A 17,742-nucleotide genomic window follows, 5' to 3' on the forward strand; every position below is an offset into this window, starting at 1 on the left:
TCTGTGTACATTTTGCTTAGATATGGAAGCAGAAATGGAAGCTGTGTGTGAAACATTCACATTTCTTTATAATTAGAATTGAAATATGTAGGAAAGTGTTCTTGACTAACCACTTTAGGGTAAATGATGTGGCTCGGTGAATGGAGGTAAAACGAAATGAAACAGTGGTGTTTACATTATGTGACCGTTGTTTATTGGCTATATAAAAAAATGTGAAAATACAATTAGATAAAACGGATGGCAGCGGTGTTACCTGGAGACGAGGCTTGGGCAGTCGATGGTGGCACGTCTAAATCAAACGATGTTTGAGCACTGAATCAATGGAAATACCCTTCAATAACATCCCAGATAAACGTCTGGGGGTTGCAAGCTATTCGTTATCGGGTTCTAGTTGACAATGCTGGCACCCCGCCCGTGTTCAACATCTGGTATTATATTTCTGGGTATTTTGTAGACCGTTATTCCACGATCTAAAATTCGACATGCCTCAAGGTCGCTAGATCACTAAATATATTTCTCATATCATTTGTCATATATCATTGTTCACTATTTTTCACTCTTGCACTACCATGCAAGCAAAGCTCTTTGGTCCTTTTATGTCTGGGAACAATGTGATGTCCATCTAATATCTGAGGAGCCTCTGGTTATTCATGGAGGTGTATTATTTAAACACTTTTAACAGTGGTATATCATTAAATTAATTTTAGCTGTTTGAACTTTTATGTATATATCTCTCATGTATAATTGTTGTATGATTTGATAATGTAGCTATCAAGGTTCCCTCCGGTTTGGATATATGTCTAGTATAGAGCACATGGGGGATAGATAGGTAATCTATATTAATGTTTCTCCAATTTGGTTCGATCGTATACAAGTGTCTTCTTGGATTTAGATTACATCTTATCTAATTGGCTAGATACTTTGGCGTGATAATTTTAGATTTTAGATTACTACTATTAAATTATTGCGTGATCCTTCTCTGAATATATATATATATATATATATATATATATATATCCGGAAGCTTACTTTGTTAAGAGTTTAACATTTATATATAGATTTAGGTATATAAATAAATGCGCGGTAATATCGCGCGAGAATAGTTCGACTCGGTTATCAGTTATAGTTATAGTTATAGCTCATATAGCTAAGAATATTTTTGTTTTGTTTTATTGGTTTTATATATTTGATTTATTTTTATATATTATATAATATTATATCTTATTAATAGTGATCATTAAATTTAAGTGGTATATAAAATAGAATAAATTAACATAGTTAGCATCCAGATTGCTAGCTTATAATGGTGATTTCCATACCTGTAATTTTTGAATATAAAATATTTTATGATATAGGACGATACAAACTGAAAATAAAACATAAACGAAAACGAATAATCCAGTATGTAAACCAATAACTATAAAATCGTTGGATACAATTAGTAAATTAATTTTATAGCATATTTATTTGGAAAGAAGTTGCATATAAAATAAGTTTTTAATTAAATAACTTATTCATTTAGAATCTGACAATGTCAATAAAGACCATTACGTATTATTATTTTAATCTAATTTATATTTTAACCCAAATATGTTGTAAGAGAAACACTCAATGTATTTATTTTACAATATTTAGTAATTGTTATAATATATTAATGAATTATGATTTATACAGTTTAAAAATATATTAAAGTTATTTCATCATTTGTTATATCATAATTATTTGTTATAACTCTTAACTGGTCGGTGTTATTTATTTTTATGTTATTTATATGTATCTAAATTTGTGTCTTTCTAAATTATTGACAATTCCAATTTAAACTATTGGTTGCCAATATAAACCGCCCTAAGTATAAACCGTTAAATTAATATTTTTGTTTGTTTAAGAATGAATTATATTATTGTTAGTTGTTCATCTTTGTTTTACCAGAAATTATAGCTCAAAACTATTCAATAAACAACTGAAATGTGTAAGGAGCCCTAGTTTAGTTCTAATCTGTCAGCGCTTCTAATAATTTTTAAGTTCACATCATTATGAATCTGAAGTAAAACGTTCGAATCTGGAAGCGTAAACAAAATTCGGCTGCGGTCCTCTATATGTGTCGATGACCTTAAACGCATACAAGAATATATTTTAATGAATTTTACGTTACATGCATTTATTTATTTACCTATTTATATATTGTTAGTTTTTAGTTTAATTCAGTTTCAACTTCGTAATATTATAACAAAATCAGTTAACAGCACGCGAAAGTATACCAACGGTATTCTGTTTATAGAGATTCGGATAGCAAAAATTGGAAAGACCAGCAATTGACAAGGAGAAAAACCTACCGAACGTTAAAAACGTTTCCAACTTCCATTTTGTTGATTAATCTTATCTCCGTTCTTTCCTCTCTCACAATTTATACAGGAAATGATTCGTACATCTTCGTCTACTATTTTCAGTCGCTAGTTTTTGACTATCGACTGTTTTGACTGTTTTCAGTTATTATATGTTATATATATATATATATATATATATATATATATATATATATCCTAGCTATCTTCATTTAGTGTTGCCTTGTTTTCTTTGATTGGGTCTCGAGACATTGGCGTTCGTTAGACATGCCTTGTGAAACTTTTGATACACAGATTGATACCATACTGGGTGTGGTTAGTTATAGAGGCTATATTTGTTATTTTTAATAAATCTTTATTTAACATTAACACAATTGCAAAGTAATGGCAATTTAAGTGAATTTCAAGTCCTCTTCTGTTTATATAATGTTTCGAGACCCTTTCCTTGTGCAAAGTTTTACCATTTGACGTAACGAATCTAATATAAAATAATAAGTAAAATAGAAACTGACAAAATAATATAGCCCACCAACATCGACTCATATTTTAATAAAAACTCTATATATGACATTTTTTAATTAAAATCAAAATATGACGCGCGAGAATAATTTTACAATGCGCAATATTTAATTGAGATGCCTTGCTAATATCTCTTGTGCAAAATTCTTGTCATAACAACATAGACATAATTTGGTTTCGATTTTTATCATCACTATTAGAGCGGATACACATCACTAATGTAAAATATTTCAAACGCTTATCAATTTTTTTATTTAAATATACACATGGTATGAAGAACTTGTCTAATTCTTATGATCAAGGTAAAAGATAAATATTTAAATTACAATTAAATTGAAATCAAAGGATTGTTTACAGTATTATATCAGTTATTATAATTCTGAATGACCTATTTATAAAATAATAATTTACTGTCAGAATTTTTTAATATATATTTTAAAGACCCCTTTACCTGACTGGACCTACAGTTTAACGTGGACTCGGAACTACGGTCCTCGGTATTAAATTTACTAACTGGCGACTGATAAATCATACCAGGCAAGAACCAAGACATCCGGTCCTACCCAGCCTGGTTACTGGCGCGACTGGGATAATTTTCCTTGTAGAAATTTGCACTCTTACCTAGGCCGATCACAAATATTAAACAATCACAGACATAAATTTACGCAACAGTTGGTGGACCATCCTGTCGCCTTTACCACTGCGCCGACCAAGCCGATTCTGTTGAATTTTGAAATTTAATATTGTATTAAAAACATTTTTTACATCAAGGCATTGGAGTTCCTGTATTTTCCGAAACTGTATATTGTAAATGAATTGACTACAGATTTCAAAAGATAGACTTTTTTTAATAAAGAATTAAATACCGCTCAATTATAAAACAAATTCACCATTGTGACAAAATATATGATATTATAAAAATAATAAATATACATAATTTATGAATATCTCAAATCTTAACAAGGCTAATATTATTCGAAACTCAGTTATATCAATGCATAATTCATTCAAAGTAAATTAGAAATTAGCCCAAGTGTCCGAGTAGGTGGTTTATTCTATATTATGTGGTTTTGGAACATCTAGTTGGTTCATTCGTAAAATTTTATACATTATTATTTATTATTGGATTTTTATGTCTCAATTAAAATAGTAGTTGTGTATCCTAATTTAAAAAAAAATAATCAAACTTAGACTTTGAACACACAAAAAAAATATGTACGTAATAATCTTTGTAATAATTAAATAATAATCAGTTTGAAGTCGGATTTTAACTTTTATGTGCATATTCCTCAATGTTATTTATGTGGAATATATATGTGTATTTTTTTCTTGAAGATATTTGACCTATGACACTGCAGCGAATGATTCATATATCCGTTGCGCTGACGCAAAATTGGGAGTTGCCTAGCTCAGGTTCATTTAATGACAACTATGCTCTTAAATATAAGAGCTCGAATTGTATCTTTGGTGCTAATGAAGTATGTCGTCTACTATCTTTGTAAGAATTATATATGGAATTGTGTCACCTTTGAAGGATAGAACCTCGGCACAAGTACATGGTGGAGCTTCACAGAAGGCTAATGAAAACCTGGGTTTAGGTGAAAGGATCATAACAAACTTGGTTTTGATAACTTTTTCACAAATCATTACTTTTTTACCTTGTTGTCTGACATTGAATTCTTTGGAGCTGGTACAGTGAGAGAAAACAAGTGGCTTCCTGTCCACTTTAAACAACAGTGGAATAGAATTAAACGTATCAACTGGCAACAGGTTCTACTATTAGTAGATTTCATTAGGTATTCATAGATTTCAGATCCCAGATTGCATTAAGTCTCTTGAAAACTGAAGAAGGATCTGAACTGGAGGGAAACCACCAACCTCAGAGAGGAAACACCTATCTTGGACGCCCCAGCGGAAAGAGATTGCCAGGAGCAGTTAGGGAGGATAGAATTGATCATATTATAATCCGAAATGAAGAAAATGCAACGAAGATATGCAAGATTTGCTAAAGCCATACGATCTATATATGCAAGAAATGTCAGGTTCAGATTTTCATGGATAATGTCATCAACTTTGGTCAGTTTTTTCATATAATCAACAGTTTTGTACGTCCTGAGCAAATAAAAGCATGTGATGGAAATATAAAATATTTTTTTACACTTTTATCCGGAAGCTTCTAACGTTGCACCAGCGGAACATTATGTTCCGTGTAGATGACAACAATTATTCAATTATTTTAAATTGAAATTGATGACAAAATACCATAATATTTCAAAAATTTTATTTTTGAGAAGAAATGGATTAACTTGTTTTAAATGTTTAAATTGTTTTGTCACGTTCTACACCTGCATGGTAAAATTTATCAGAGAACCAATCTAATGCTTTCACAAAAAACGTTTTCCTTATAGGTGCCAATAATAGAGTATTACACTGGCCAACAAAATTACTTGAATGGCCGATTGTAACTCCCACCTAGATATTCGACTTAGCGAAACTCTTCTCCAGACTCCTATTGAGTTTTCTTTCGATTCCTCTATGAACGTATACAAAATTTCACCCATTATAAAAAGTTCTTATCTAACCTGTTGGTTTCGAATTTACTAATAATTGTTGGTTGTATTTATCGAAAGTTAGCGTTGGAACTATGTTATATCGTTTAAAAATATTAGATAATCCAGTCTAATTTAAGTTCAGCTAAATTTATAAAAACCGAAAAAATAGGCTTATATGATAGACGTTTTATCTCATGAACGTATTATTGTATCGACAGTAGATTTATTCGAGGATAACAAAAAATATGCCTTATCAGTATTTTTTAATAAATGTTACATAATATATGAGAAAAGAGGAAGAGAAAGATAGTGAGAGCGAAGCTTAAGGCTAATTTTAGATCATAATTCGGTATTAAAACATGGGATTAATCCAACTCTTAGTAAGCATTTTTCATTTGTTACCAGGTCGTTCAGTAAGTTCCAGTAATTCCAACGTAAACTGTTATTTTCTCAATTCTCAATAGAAATTCTATCAATCTATTGCGGTGCACTGCGGTGGTTTTTCTGAAGACTGACAACTAGCAACTAGAAACTAGAAATCATACAGAGCTAAATCTGGTGAATAAACCGGACGTTCAACATATCCTTTAATGTTTTTACTTTAGCTATAATTTTTGGGCCTTTTCAAACTAATTTCAGAATATAAAGCTACTTTTGACAATAAATTACTATCTTTTCATTATCATACTGGAAATATATGTAGCAATTCTCGTAGCATTCATTGAAATTTGTTTAATTAAATCAGATCTTTACTTACTTTTAGTGTAGAATAACAGCTAAATTGAAAAGTCGCCGGCCTACCATAGTAAAACACACTTTTTTGGCAAAATTAGTTTTTTTAATTCAACATAATTCCCTTCAATTGTGATACATTGATTATAGCGACCCTCCAAATTTTCGATACTATTTTTGTAGTACGATTTGTCCTTTGCTTCAATATAGGCCTCAGTTTCGCTGATCACCTCTTCATTCGACGAACATTTCTTCCCAACGAGCATTCTTTTGAGATCTGGGAACAGGAAATAGTCGTTGGGGGCCAGATCTAGAGAATACGGTAGATGAGGAAGCAATTCGAAGACCAATTCATGGATTTTTGCCTTTCTTTTTCTTCAAATGCGGCCGTTTTTTGGCGATTTCGTCCTTTAACCGGTCTAATAATGCTATGTAATAGTCGGCCATATATGTAATGGTTCTTCTTTTTTCAAGATCGTCAATGAAAATTATTCCATGGGCATCTCAAAATACAGATGCCATAACCTTGTCAGCCGACTGTTAAGTTTTCCCACACTTTGGAGCGGGTTCATCGTGTGCAGTCCACTCGGATGACTGTCGGTTGGACTTCGGAGTGAAATGATGAAGCCATGTTTCATCCATTGTCACATATCGACACAAAAACTCGGGTTTATTACGCTTGATCATCTTCAAACACTGTTCCGAATTATCAACTTGTCGTTGTTTTTGGTCAAAAGGGAGCTCGCGCGGACCCACTTTGCACAGAGCTTTCTCATACCTAAATATTCTTGAATGATGCACGTTCAGTTGATATCTTTAGAGTGTCTGCTATTCCATTCAATTTCAATTTACGGTTATTCAAAATCTTTTTGTGTATTTTTAAAATGTTTTCGTCGGTAATAGCTTTTTTTGGGCGTCCACTGCATTCACCGTCTTCGGTGCTCATTTCACCACGTCTTAACTTAGCACACCAATCCTTGATGGTTGATTTTCCTGGGGCAGTGTCCGGAGTTTCGGCATCAAGCCAAGTTTTTGCTTCAACTGTATTTTTCCCTTCAAATAACAATATTTTATCAATACGCAAAATTCTTTTTATCCATTTTATTCGCAATAACAAAAGTTGCTTCACTCAAAGTGCTATAATTCACAAACGATCCCACCTCTGTCAAATTTATATACGCATCTATTGAGGGTTAGGGCTAACTAAAAAACATATGAATTTAATTCTAATAGCGCCATCTATGTGTCAGGCCGAAGACTTTTCAATTAACCTGTTACTTGTTTTTGTTACAGTTTGCCCCACATCATGTGATCAATGGTTGTGTTGGCCACAAACGGCAGCGGATTCAACTGTTTCTCTACCATGTCCAGACGAAAAGGGTATATTAGAGACCGGTAAGTAAGTATAACGCGTTTGAGCTGATATAACGAATATTTTATAACATTATATTCCCATTTTATTCGTGATGTAAAATTTCAAATTATGTACTTCAGAGAACTTCGGACAATTTCTTCATCATTTCTTAACTTAATAGCTGCATTTACTCTTAAGAGAGTAATTACTAAGTTATCTATAATATATTTGGATGAAATTCTACTGCATAGTGATTTTTTCAACATCATAATATATCCACTTTATTCAAAGAAAGAGTTCATAAGTTTTTGCGGTGGAACTTCTTTTTTGCATGAATAATACTTGTTGATACACACGTTACAAAAAGAAGGTCCTAAGGCTAATACAAAATATCAGTATAGCAAATATAAACAAGCAACAAAAAAAATGTGTAGTATTTTTCTTGTTTCACAGAAAGGTAAAATAATCTAAGGTTATTTTACTTTGTATTTCAGTAAACAATACTAGATTTACGTTAACTTATAACATATCAATAACATTTTTAATGTTAAATGAACTTATTTGTTATTGAGTTATACATAGATATATTTTAAATTTATATATATATATATATATATATATATATATATATATATATATATATATATATATATATATATATATATGTATATATATACGAAATATTCAAAAGAAATTAAATTATAGAGCAACATATATTTCTCTAAAATATATTGCTATTAATTAAGTCCATTCAGTGTTATTAATTTCAACCAAACAACAAAAGCAGTGTTTTGTTAAAAATTATTATTTTAACAGGAATAATTACAGAGAATATTTATAGTAACTATATTTCAATCTATAATTTCTACGTGATTTAAAAATATAATTAAATATTTCTAATATAAAGCTTTATAATTAATGCGAAATCAAAATATCAAACCTCTTTGACATCTAGTCATATATAAATCTTTCAAAATTGTTCAAAAGTGTTTCTCTATACTATCTCAAACTCAATCAAGTTAAGCCCATAGATTTTTTAAATATTGGTCGGTTACAGCTAGGTGCAACATAGCTATTTCCGGAATGAAAATGATGAAGCCAGCTCTGAAATTGGCTTTAAATACCATAAAATTTTCGATAAAGTTAAGCTCATAGAAGGTTAGATTCCCTCTTCTTTAAATTAATATCTTGGATCTACTATTTCAATTGATACCCCACCCACTAAATCAAAATATGGAAGCTGCTGGATATTTTTTCAGTTATCGAAGACAGCTTCAGTTCCTGGAGCTATTGCTCCAATAAAATCGTATTAATTGATAATAAAGCAATTAAACTTTTTAGAAATGTTGGAATGTATGGAGGTCTAGGAATCGTTACAATTTTCGTTAAAATAAAGATAACTTTTATTCAAATGGAAGCTAGAATAGTAAATAGAGATTAACGTTACAGTAAAATAACGAAATAAACTATTAGTTTATAAAAAAATGTAAAATGCAAATCTATATATGATAAAAAAATTAAGATAGGAAAAAGAAATATTTTGGTAAAATTCTGGATAAAATATAAAAAACAATTACAACACTCAAATCAATAAAAGTTTAAAAAATATGAAACGGAATAAATAACAAAGAGTGAAAATAATTTTTTTCTGGATATTATTTGAATTGTTAACTTGGAATATACTATAATAATTTTAATTAAGCAATAATCGAATATTTTATCATCATAGAGCTTTTCTACGTTGTTTTGCCAATAAAACTTGATAATCTAATTAGAAGTAAATATGATACAATTTCTGCGATGTTTATGGTAAAGCATAAAGACAGCCAATATCTAATTAAGATCATTGGCCATTTATCCGGGAAAAAAAGTAAATTCAATTAATATTGGTCTCATACATTACCAGCTAAAACTAGTTAAAGAGTATAAATAGATTTCGATGCATGTTATCGGCTTTTTTTTAATGCAAAAATATACAGAAACATTGGGTTCATATATTTTTTTTCTGTATGTACAAGATACATGTTATTTTCTTGAGACTTTCATTTTTAGAAATTACATTAAGTAACAATATTCTGTTTTTATTTTATTTATCATTTAATTTCAATATTTACAATATACAATTCTTTATGAAATAGAACAAAATTCTAGCAAATGGGGGTTTTATCGATATATAGTTCTTTACGGATTCAAGTTAATGATGTTATTACATATTTTTAAACCGATACTTCCGTTTAAGCTATGACTATAGACAGGTGAAACTATTCCGTTCTTATGCTATGATGCTATACCGTTATACGTACGTCATCTTAAAATTATCAGAAAACATTCTTCTGGAAATATCTGGAAATTAAATCCTTATAAATAATGAACCTCAAAATAATATATTATTTTAGTATAATATGGTTAGACTCAAATGCATTAGGCAAAACCGATAGAGGGTATATTTTATAATTAATATTAGTGTCATCACTAAAGTTTAATTATGCCAATTTATTGAATTGCAATAATATGTGGTTCTTGCAGCCAAATTTTTACATTAAGTGATTAAAACAAAAGTTTTTCAAACGCTTTTTAAGTGTTTATTTCCAAATTACCATCCAAGCTTTCTAGAGCACGATACGTAATCTGAATATTTACTAACATTGAGTATTGAAAGTCATTTTTAACGTATTCTCCAAAAAAATCACAGAAACACAAAAATCATCAAAACATGAAAGGTTCTTCTAGGAACACAATGCCAGTTAATTATATTCTTAATTATCTCTCACATTAATATTGTTATTTCCATTTCAAAATATTTCTAATCTTAAAATGATTCTACCTACAACAAAAATAATCACTATGGCAACATACTCAGGAGACACGGGAGTCTTAGACTCTCATGAAGGTCCAGTCATAGTATCAATTAATCTACAAACATACCTAAATCGAATACAAATGTGGCTGAAAAGGTGACGTATAAAAGCCAGTGAAACAATATCCAGTCATATAAATATTACACTGCGTAGAAGAATATGTCTACCAGTCTATATCAATAATTATCCGCAAGCAGATGATGCTAAATATCTTGGTATGCACCTAGATCGATGCCTAACTTGGAAGAAGCTCATACTCGCCAAATGGAATAATTTGGACTTAAACTTTACCAAATGTATTGGCTTATCAGGCGCAAATCCAAGTTATCATTAGTTAGCAAGATACTATTGTATAAATCTACACTCAAGCCCATTTGGTCATATGGAATCTAATTATGGGAAACCGCTAAGAAGTCTAATATATTGATGATACAACAGTTCCAAAAGAAAGTGTTGCGTGCCATTGTCGATGCTCCGTACTGTTTCAAATGAAATGATGCAACGCGATATTCCTCTGGAGATAATAACGAGTGTAATTCAACGTGCTTGTGTGAAGTTACTTCAAAAGGCACTCGCTAATCAGCTAAATATGCAAAGTGACAGTGAAGTGTTTAGAAAAAATCGTCTAATACCATCCGATTTGATTATTGGACATATATAGACTTTAGAATAAGCTTTAAAATAAGACTACTTAATTAATTAAAATATTGCTTTGTCCAGGAGATGACTTGAAGTACTACAAGTACTTATTGCCCTCTGGGCAGATTGTCGAATTGCTAAGAGTAATAAAAAATTATTCTAAATTATAATAATTGTTAATTAAATAACATCTAGTACATTTGTATGTAACTTCTTGTTTGCTTCATTCAACTAAAAAAGCTTATGGCAACCTTTCGACGTTTTAAAGGTGGTGATTCCAGAGAATAGAGCCGGTTGGGTACTCCTTTCCAATTCAATGTTTCCATGTACGTTGGACATCGAAGACAAAGGTCGTTTTAGATGGGCAAAAAAATCTCAAGACTAAATTTGAATTGGAGTTGAAGGCATAACCCGATGAAACCGTCAATGGAGATCGCCATCGATTACAACGCATACGTTTAAGCTATGTACTGAACCGAAAATTAAATAACGAGCCATCACCCAACAATATTATATTTTAGCATGACATCGCTCGACCACATGTTACTATACTGGTGAAAACGTACATGGGAACATTGAACTGTAAAGTACTACCCCACCTGCTCTATTCTCCAAAGCTTGCTTCTTCTGATTACTACTTGTTCCGACCTAAGAGGACATAGGACATATTAAGTTATTAATATAATAATATATCTGCCTGAGCAGCGTTTCACTTGCTATGAAGATACTCAAAATAAGTCGATTCGTCGATAGCCTCACATGAAATAAAGTTCTTTCGAGATGGAATCCGTAAATTGTCTGAAATATGAAGGAAAGTAGCGGCTATCGATGTACAATATTTCGAACAAAATACATTGTACCTTTAATTCACTATAATTCTTCAAATAAAAACAATATTTTTAAACAAATTCGTAGATTAATATAAACAAAAATTATTACAATGATTAGTCAAGGTTTGTCGGATTATTCGTGAGAAACATAAATATATCCAAATTCCGGTTAAAACCAGATAAGCCATTAAATACTACGCAAAATAATATTGATAATACTCCAAAGGTGCTTAAAGATCTTATTGATTGAACTACTTTATAACATACATTATAGTGGAAACCTGATCTCCCCGCTAGTTCTATGTCTCTGGCGGGAGCCATTTTGGAAATTAATTTCTAATTTTGTTTGTTGTAGGTTGGGCATACCGTTATTGCACTATCGACGGCACTTGGGAGACGAAAAACAACTCCGACGGAAGAATAACGAATTACACACATTTTGAACCATGCATTTTACCACAGATTCAGGACATGACCAACATGTGTAATTCTTTTGGAATCAAGGCATGCCAAACGGTACTTAAAACTATATATCGATTTTTGTAGTCACCATATATATTAATTAGCATAATTTTTCAATATATGAGGCCCTGGTCCTTATAACACTAATTCCATTATATATAGTCTATACAAATATATCAGTAAACACACAATATCTGGAATTGGAACTACTAAATTCCGGAAAGATATTTTCTACCCATCTAATAATTTAGTAACACCCATGTGAAAAATTTATTTCCTATGAAAAACAAAAACTCAAATTACTTTTTCAGTCAATGGTACTTGGTCTCTTAGAGCAAGAAATCACTTCTTATGAAGATTTCAAGAGATCATTTGATTCATGGATTACATTTAAAACAAGAGGTCTCCTTGGAATACAGAAGGATATGTGTTATGGTTAATGATGAACAGTAACAGATGAACAGTTCTTAGTAATACATTTTATTTTACATTTAATTTAATTATCTAAATTTAATTATCTAATATAATTTATTTTAACATTATAATACATCTAATGCATATATTATCGAAGGACCTAAACTAAAATTAATTATACAGCCACAATAGATTGTATATTAGAATTCTCTTATTATATTTACATTGAATTCTTTTTTAATCCACCTATAGTATCTCTTGGGAGGTCTAATCCACCTAATTAACAATTTTATATCCAAGTAATGTATTTGTCTTTCATTAGAGATCATATTTACCTTTTTATATTTAGTTCTTGAGTCCTTTGTTGCCGTGTTTCCTTATCAAGTCATTCTAATATCACTGTATATCCAATTCGCAAAACTAAAATTGCTTTTCTTGCGACCTATTATTTAGAACACACGTTTATATTCATCATATATATTATAATGAGAGAAATCTCTAAATATCTCTATAACAAGTTATCATCATAGAACAAATAAATAACTCATTTAAAATGTTATACTATAACGTGATATTTGATAAGTTTTAAAATATCTACCATCACATTATGCAGTTTCATAAAAGTTTTCTTTGTTTCAGATAGGAAGAGTAACACGTATTATCGAATTGGTTGGCCTGTCATTGTCGTTCATATCACTGTCAGTATCGTTGTACATTTTCTTGTCTTACAGGTGAGGTTATCCGATAAAGTTATTTGCAATAATACATTTTTTATTGGCATTTTCAGGGTGTTGAAAAATAATCGCACTAAAATCCATATCAATTTATTTCTAGCTACTATATTACAGGTCACATTTCGACTTGTGAAATATATTGATCAAGAATTAGATGAGAACAGACAATTTCTATCCGAGGAGGTAAATATACGTTTAATGTTCGCTATTTTAGTACTTATAATGGTTGATACAAACGAATATAAGGTTGGAGAAATAGTAAATTCGGAGTTTCCTATATGATGGTTTCAGTAGCATATTCCTAGTGGAACTTATTGAATGAAACTATATTATAGCGCGCTTGAAAGATAGCGTTTTATAGAACGTTCTAGTTGAAATTGAATGAATTGAAAAATTGAGATTGCAGAAGTAGATTTTTTTATATCTCTTTTTTCACTAACAATGAAAACCACTGAAGATGATGCTAGTGGTTTGATAGGTTTGGAACTACTAAATTCCGGAAAGACATTTTCTACCCATCTAACAATTTAGCAATACCCATGTGAAAAATTTATTTCCTACCAAAAACAAAAACTCAAATTACTTTTTCAATCAATGGTACTTTGTCTCTTAGAGCAAGAAATCACTTCTTATGAAGGTTTCAAGAGATCATTTGATTCATGGATTACATTTAAAACAAGAGGTCTCCTTGGAATACGGAAGGATATGTGTTATGGTTAATGATGAACAGTAACAGATGAACAGTTCTTAGTAATACATTTTATTTTACATTTAATTTTAAATAAACCATTTTATTAAAAAGGCTGGTAATTAATTTTACCACTTAATAACTCAGTTTCAAATATGTTTAAATGTAAATATTTTTTTTTGAACCAATAAACATATCTAAAATTTTGCTGATGGCTCATTATGTTTTTATGGACTTCCAGATACGACTAAAAGTAACATTAACGTACCAGCTATATTTGAGTGAAACTTAAATGAATGGGTTAAAATTATAGTCAGTGAATATTTGTATCAGTAATAAAACTGCTAAAAATAACCATGTCGGTACCTGTTCGCTTATGTTTCGAGTATATTTGGAGATGTTAAATACTATCGTATTTGACAATAACATACTAAAAACTATTAAATCTTTTTGGGCGAAAATTATGTCTATTAATTATTGGCTATGCCGGTTGTTGATTTGCACGAAAAAACAGTATTCTCGTCATCTTGATTGTACTAACTAGTAACCAGTAATCTAGCATGTTAATCGGAAGCAATATTTACTAATACTTCATTGCCTTTACCAACACAGACAACACAACTCTCAATAATTGACAACTCTTATATTTATTGAATTGAGTTCATTTCTTGATCATGTATCGTAATTTCGATGATTTTATAAAATTAACATAACTAATCTGTGTAAAATAGATAAATTATGGTATAACTGTGCACTGTCTTGGAGTTATCCTTGTTCAAGTATTTTAAAGGTATTGTGAATGAAACAAAATCCATTTTATGTTATCTTCTGCAATATTTTACAGATAATCTATTAATTTTTAAAAAATATATGTTGTAGTACCACTTACAAAAGGCTTCTACAGTATTATTGGAATATGCCAAAACAACCATGTTTACGTGGATGTTTATCGAAGGACTTTATTTGCATAACATGGTGACTGTTACAGTATTTCAAGAACACTTACATATCAAATTTTATATCTGGGCAGGATGGATAATACCTGCCATCATGACACTGATTTGGTTAGGAGTAATGATTGCCAAAAACATTCGACGGTAAGATATTAAATAATGATGTTATATCAATATTTATTTGTTTCAAAGTTTTACAACGCATTGTATATTTATATAATATATATATATATATATATATATATATATATATATATATATATATATATATATATATATATATATATATATATATATATATATATATAACGGGCTATTTTATGCACTATTTTCGTCTTAGCTTAGTTATTATATCAGAACACTGGATAATTTGTATTTATTTTAACTGATTTTCTTTGATAGTGTTAGATACTTTTTGCCTCATACTCTCATATGATTCTTCATTTTTTCCATCTCTTGTTATATATTCTGCTAAGAACATATTCTACTGAAATTATTAGACTCTATCGTAAGCAATAAATATTTAGGAAAGAAATATAAATCAAAATATTCAATAAAATAAGCATATATGGTTGCCTAAGGTTGAAGAGTATTTAAAAGGTTTTAGTTTTGAAAAAAAGACCCCGTTATGGCTTTTTCTTTTCCTCATATTTTATCTTCATCATTTGTTTCCGACAATGAGATATCTCAAATACTAAGACCAAAACAAATTCAATTCAGTGCATTGGTCGATTTTCAATTTACATTCATAGTAATTTTGTAAAATCATTATAATCTGTTGTTGAAACTGTTATTGAAATAACAAAAATAATTTTTATAGGTATTTCATAATATGAGCGATATTAAAGTTATTGTATATCTTTCAGGGACTGAATATATATTTTGATTTATGAAATAAATGAATTGCAGCAATATATTTAATTAAGCAATAATTTTAATTTATAATTATAAATTCTAAACAAATATGTTATATGAATAGCAGCCAAAAATTATTACAAAATCGGACTTTATTTATTTACTTTAATTTATATTAACACAGCTCTTCTATTTATTATTTTATTTAGCTATTATACCATATAGCTTACAATATTTTGTTTAACAGAACAGGATTCATTGTCATCAATAAAAGTTAGTTAAAGCTGTTGGCTATAGTACCTTTCGACTGACTAGTTATGAGGTTGTCAAAAAGCACCCCCTTCATATGCTACCAAACACAGCAGATGTTTTTTTATGTTGGCATGTTTGGTGTCTATATACTGGGTATAAATGACCAGAATGCACATATGAGATATTTTAAAATTACTATTTTTTCATGTATTTAATATTCAATTAATATGTAAATTATTTGTTCACAAAATACAAAAAATAGTATATTTGATGTTGTTTAAATTATAATTTCTTATCGTGTCAACGATTTATACTGTTTATTTTACTTCCAACCGGAAACCTATCTGAAACTTGACTATAAATGAAAGAACAGAATGTCATTATTTTCCTATTTTAAAAGATAAAACCGAAAGTTGGTCTCCCTTTATTTATTTCCCTATCTCCATTATGACAAAGATTAAATGATGGATGCATAAAACAATGGAGTTCACCAACGGATTGCGTTCTGAGTGGAAGGAAATTTAGTTTGACCAGCTCGCTGCTCCTTATTTTCAATTTGGCCGGCTTTGAAACAGTTTTTAATGAGTTTTGAACTGATCGGACGATAGGGCGAGCGAAGTTTAAAGTAAATGGTTTCTTGTTTTCAGGACTTGGTTCTATTATTACTTTTTGCCGTACTATTGGATACTGGAGGGTCCACGATTCGTGCTCATCTTGGTAAGTGGAAACGTTGTTCTATTGCAGAGAGTAAAAGTTTTAAATTAGCTTTTGTGTTTTACCATATCATATTTTATACAATAAATATGTATGTGTACATATTCAGTATGATTTCTCGGCAATATTAATTATATAATAGTCAGATATAGAAGGTCTAATTATTAATATCCTATTAATTTAATGGCAATTAAATTTTGCGCGTCAGATCTGCAGAGTGCGCCACAAGTAGGAATATTTTTAGAGGGAAATTTTAAAACATATATATTATTTAAAAACTTTTCTGTATAAAAATATTTACATAATATAACAATATAAATACTATTTAACAATAAAATACAATGAAATTGAGGTTTAACAAATATTTGTAATTATCATTAGGCCAATTATACAATTTTAAGTGGGAATATACCAGAAATTTTCTTTTATACAGCAATAATTGAAGACTTATAATTACCTACGTAAATCATACCGTCTTCAGTTACCTTTAATACAAAATTCCATTTTTGTAACAGTTTAATTATTTTTATTTTTATTTCCTGAACGTAATAATATTTCAGAATAATATAGGGTGGGGGCAAATGCCACGATTACCATTGACGCAATTTCCGCTGAGTGACAGTAATGGAACGAGTATTTTCAATAAATATTGTCATTATTTCTGTTCATTCTTGTCGCACATATTTATCCATAATAAAATTTGGACGTCTACACAATACAAAAGTTGAGCGCAATCAAAATGGTAGCGGGACTTTTGCCTTACCCTATATCTATAAAAGATATTGAGAAATACAAGCGACTGTTTATTTTATACTACAATTTTTTATTACAATTATTTATATTT

The 17,742-nt window shown here is 29.8% G+C and overlaps 1 protein-coding gene across 2 annotated transcripts in view; it reads left to right on the forward strand.

Annotated features, from left to right (window-relative positions):
- The window catches only part of Pdfr (Pigment-dispersing factor receptor), a 73,464-nt gene that overhangs the window by 45,287 nt on the left and 10,435 nt on the right, over positions 1-17,742 (forward strand). For both annotated transcript variants that reach the window (XM_076413134.1, XM_076413135.1), the window contains 6 exons: positions 7,439-7,540; positions 12,182-12,342; positions 13,342-13,433; positions 13,490-13,619; positions 15,004-15,221; positions 16,832-16,901. In XM_076413134.1, the coding sequence (XP_076269249.1) occupies positions 7,439-7,540; positions 12,182-12,342; positions 13,342-13,433; positions 13,490-13,619; positions 15,004-15,221; positions 16,832-16,901 (773 nt within the window). The remainder of the gene's footprint in view (positions 1-7,438; positions 7,541-12,181; positions 12,343-13,341; positions 13,434-13,489; positions 13,620-15,003; positions 15,222-16,831; positions 16,902-17,742) is intronic.

This window comes from Rhynchophorus ferrugineus, unplaced genomic scaffold, assembly GCF_030347505.1.
Source record: "Rhynchophorus ferrugineus isolate W39M unplaced genomic scaffold, kcgeb_rfMv2 rfM9, whole genome shotgun sequence".
NCBI classification, from domain to species: Eukaryota; Metazoa; Arthropoda; class Insecta; order Coleoptera; family Curculionidae; genus Rhynchophorus; species Rhynchophorus ferrugineus.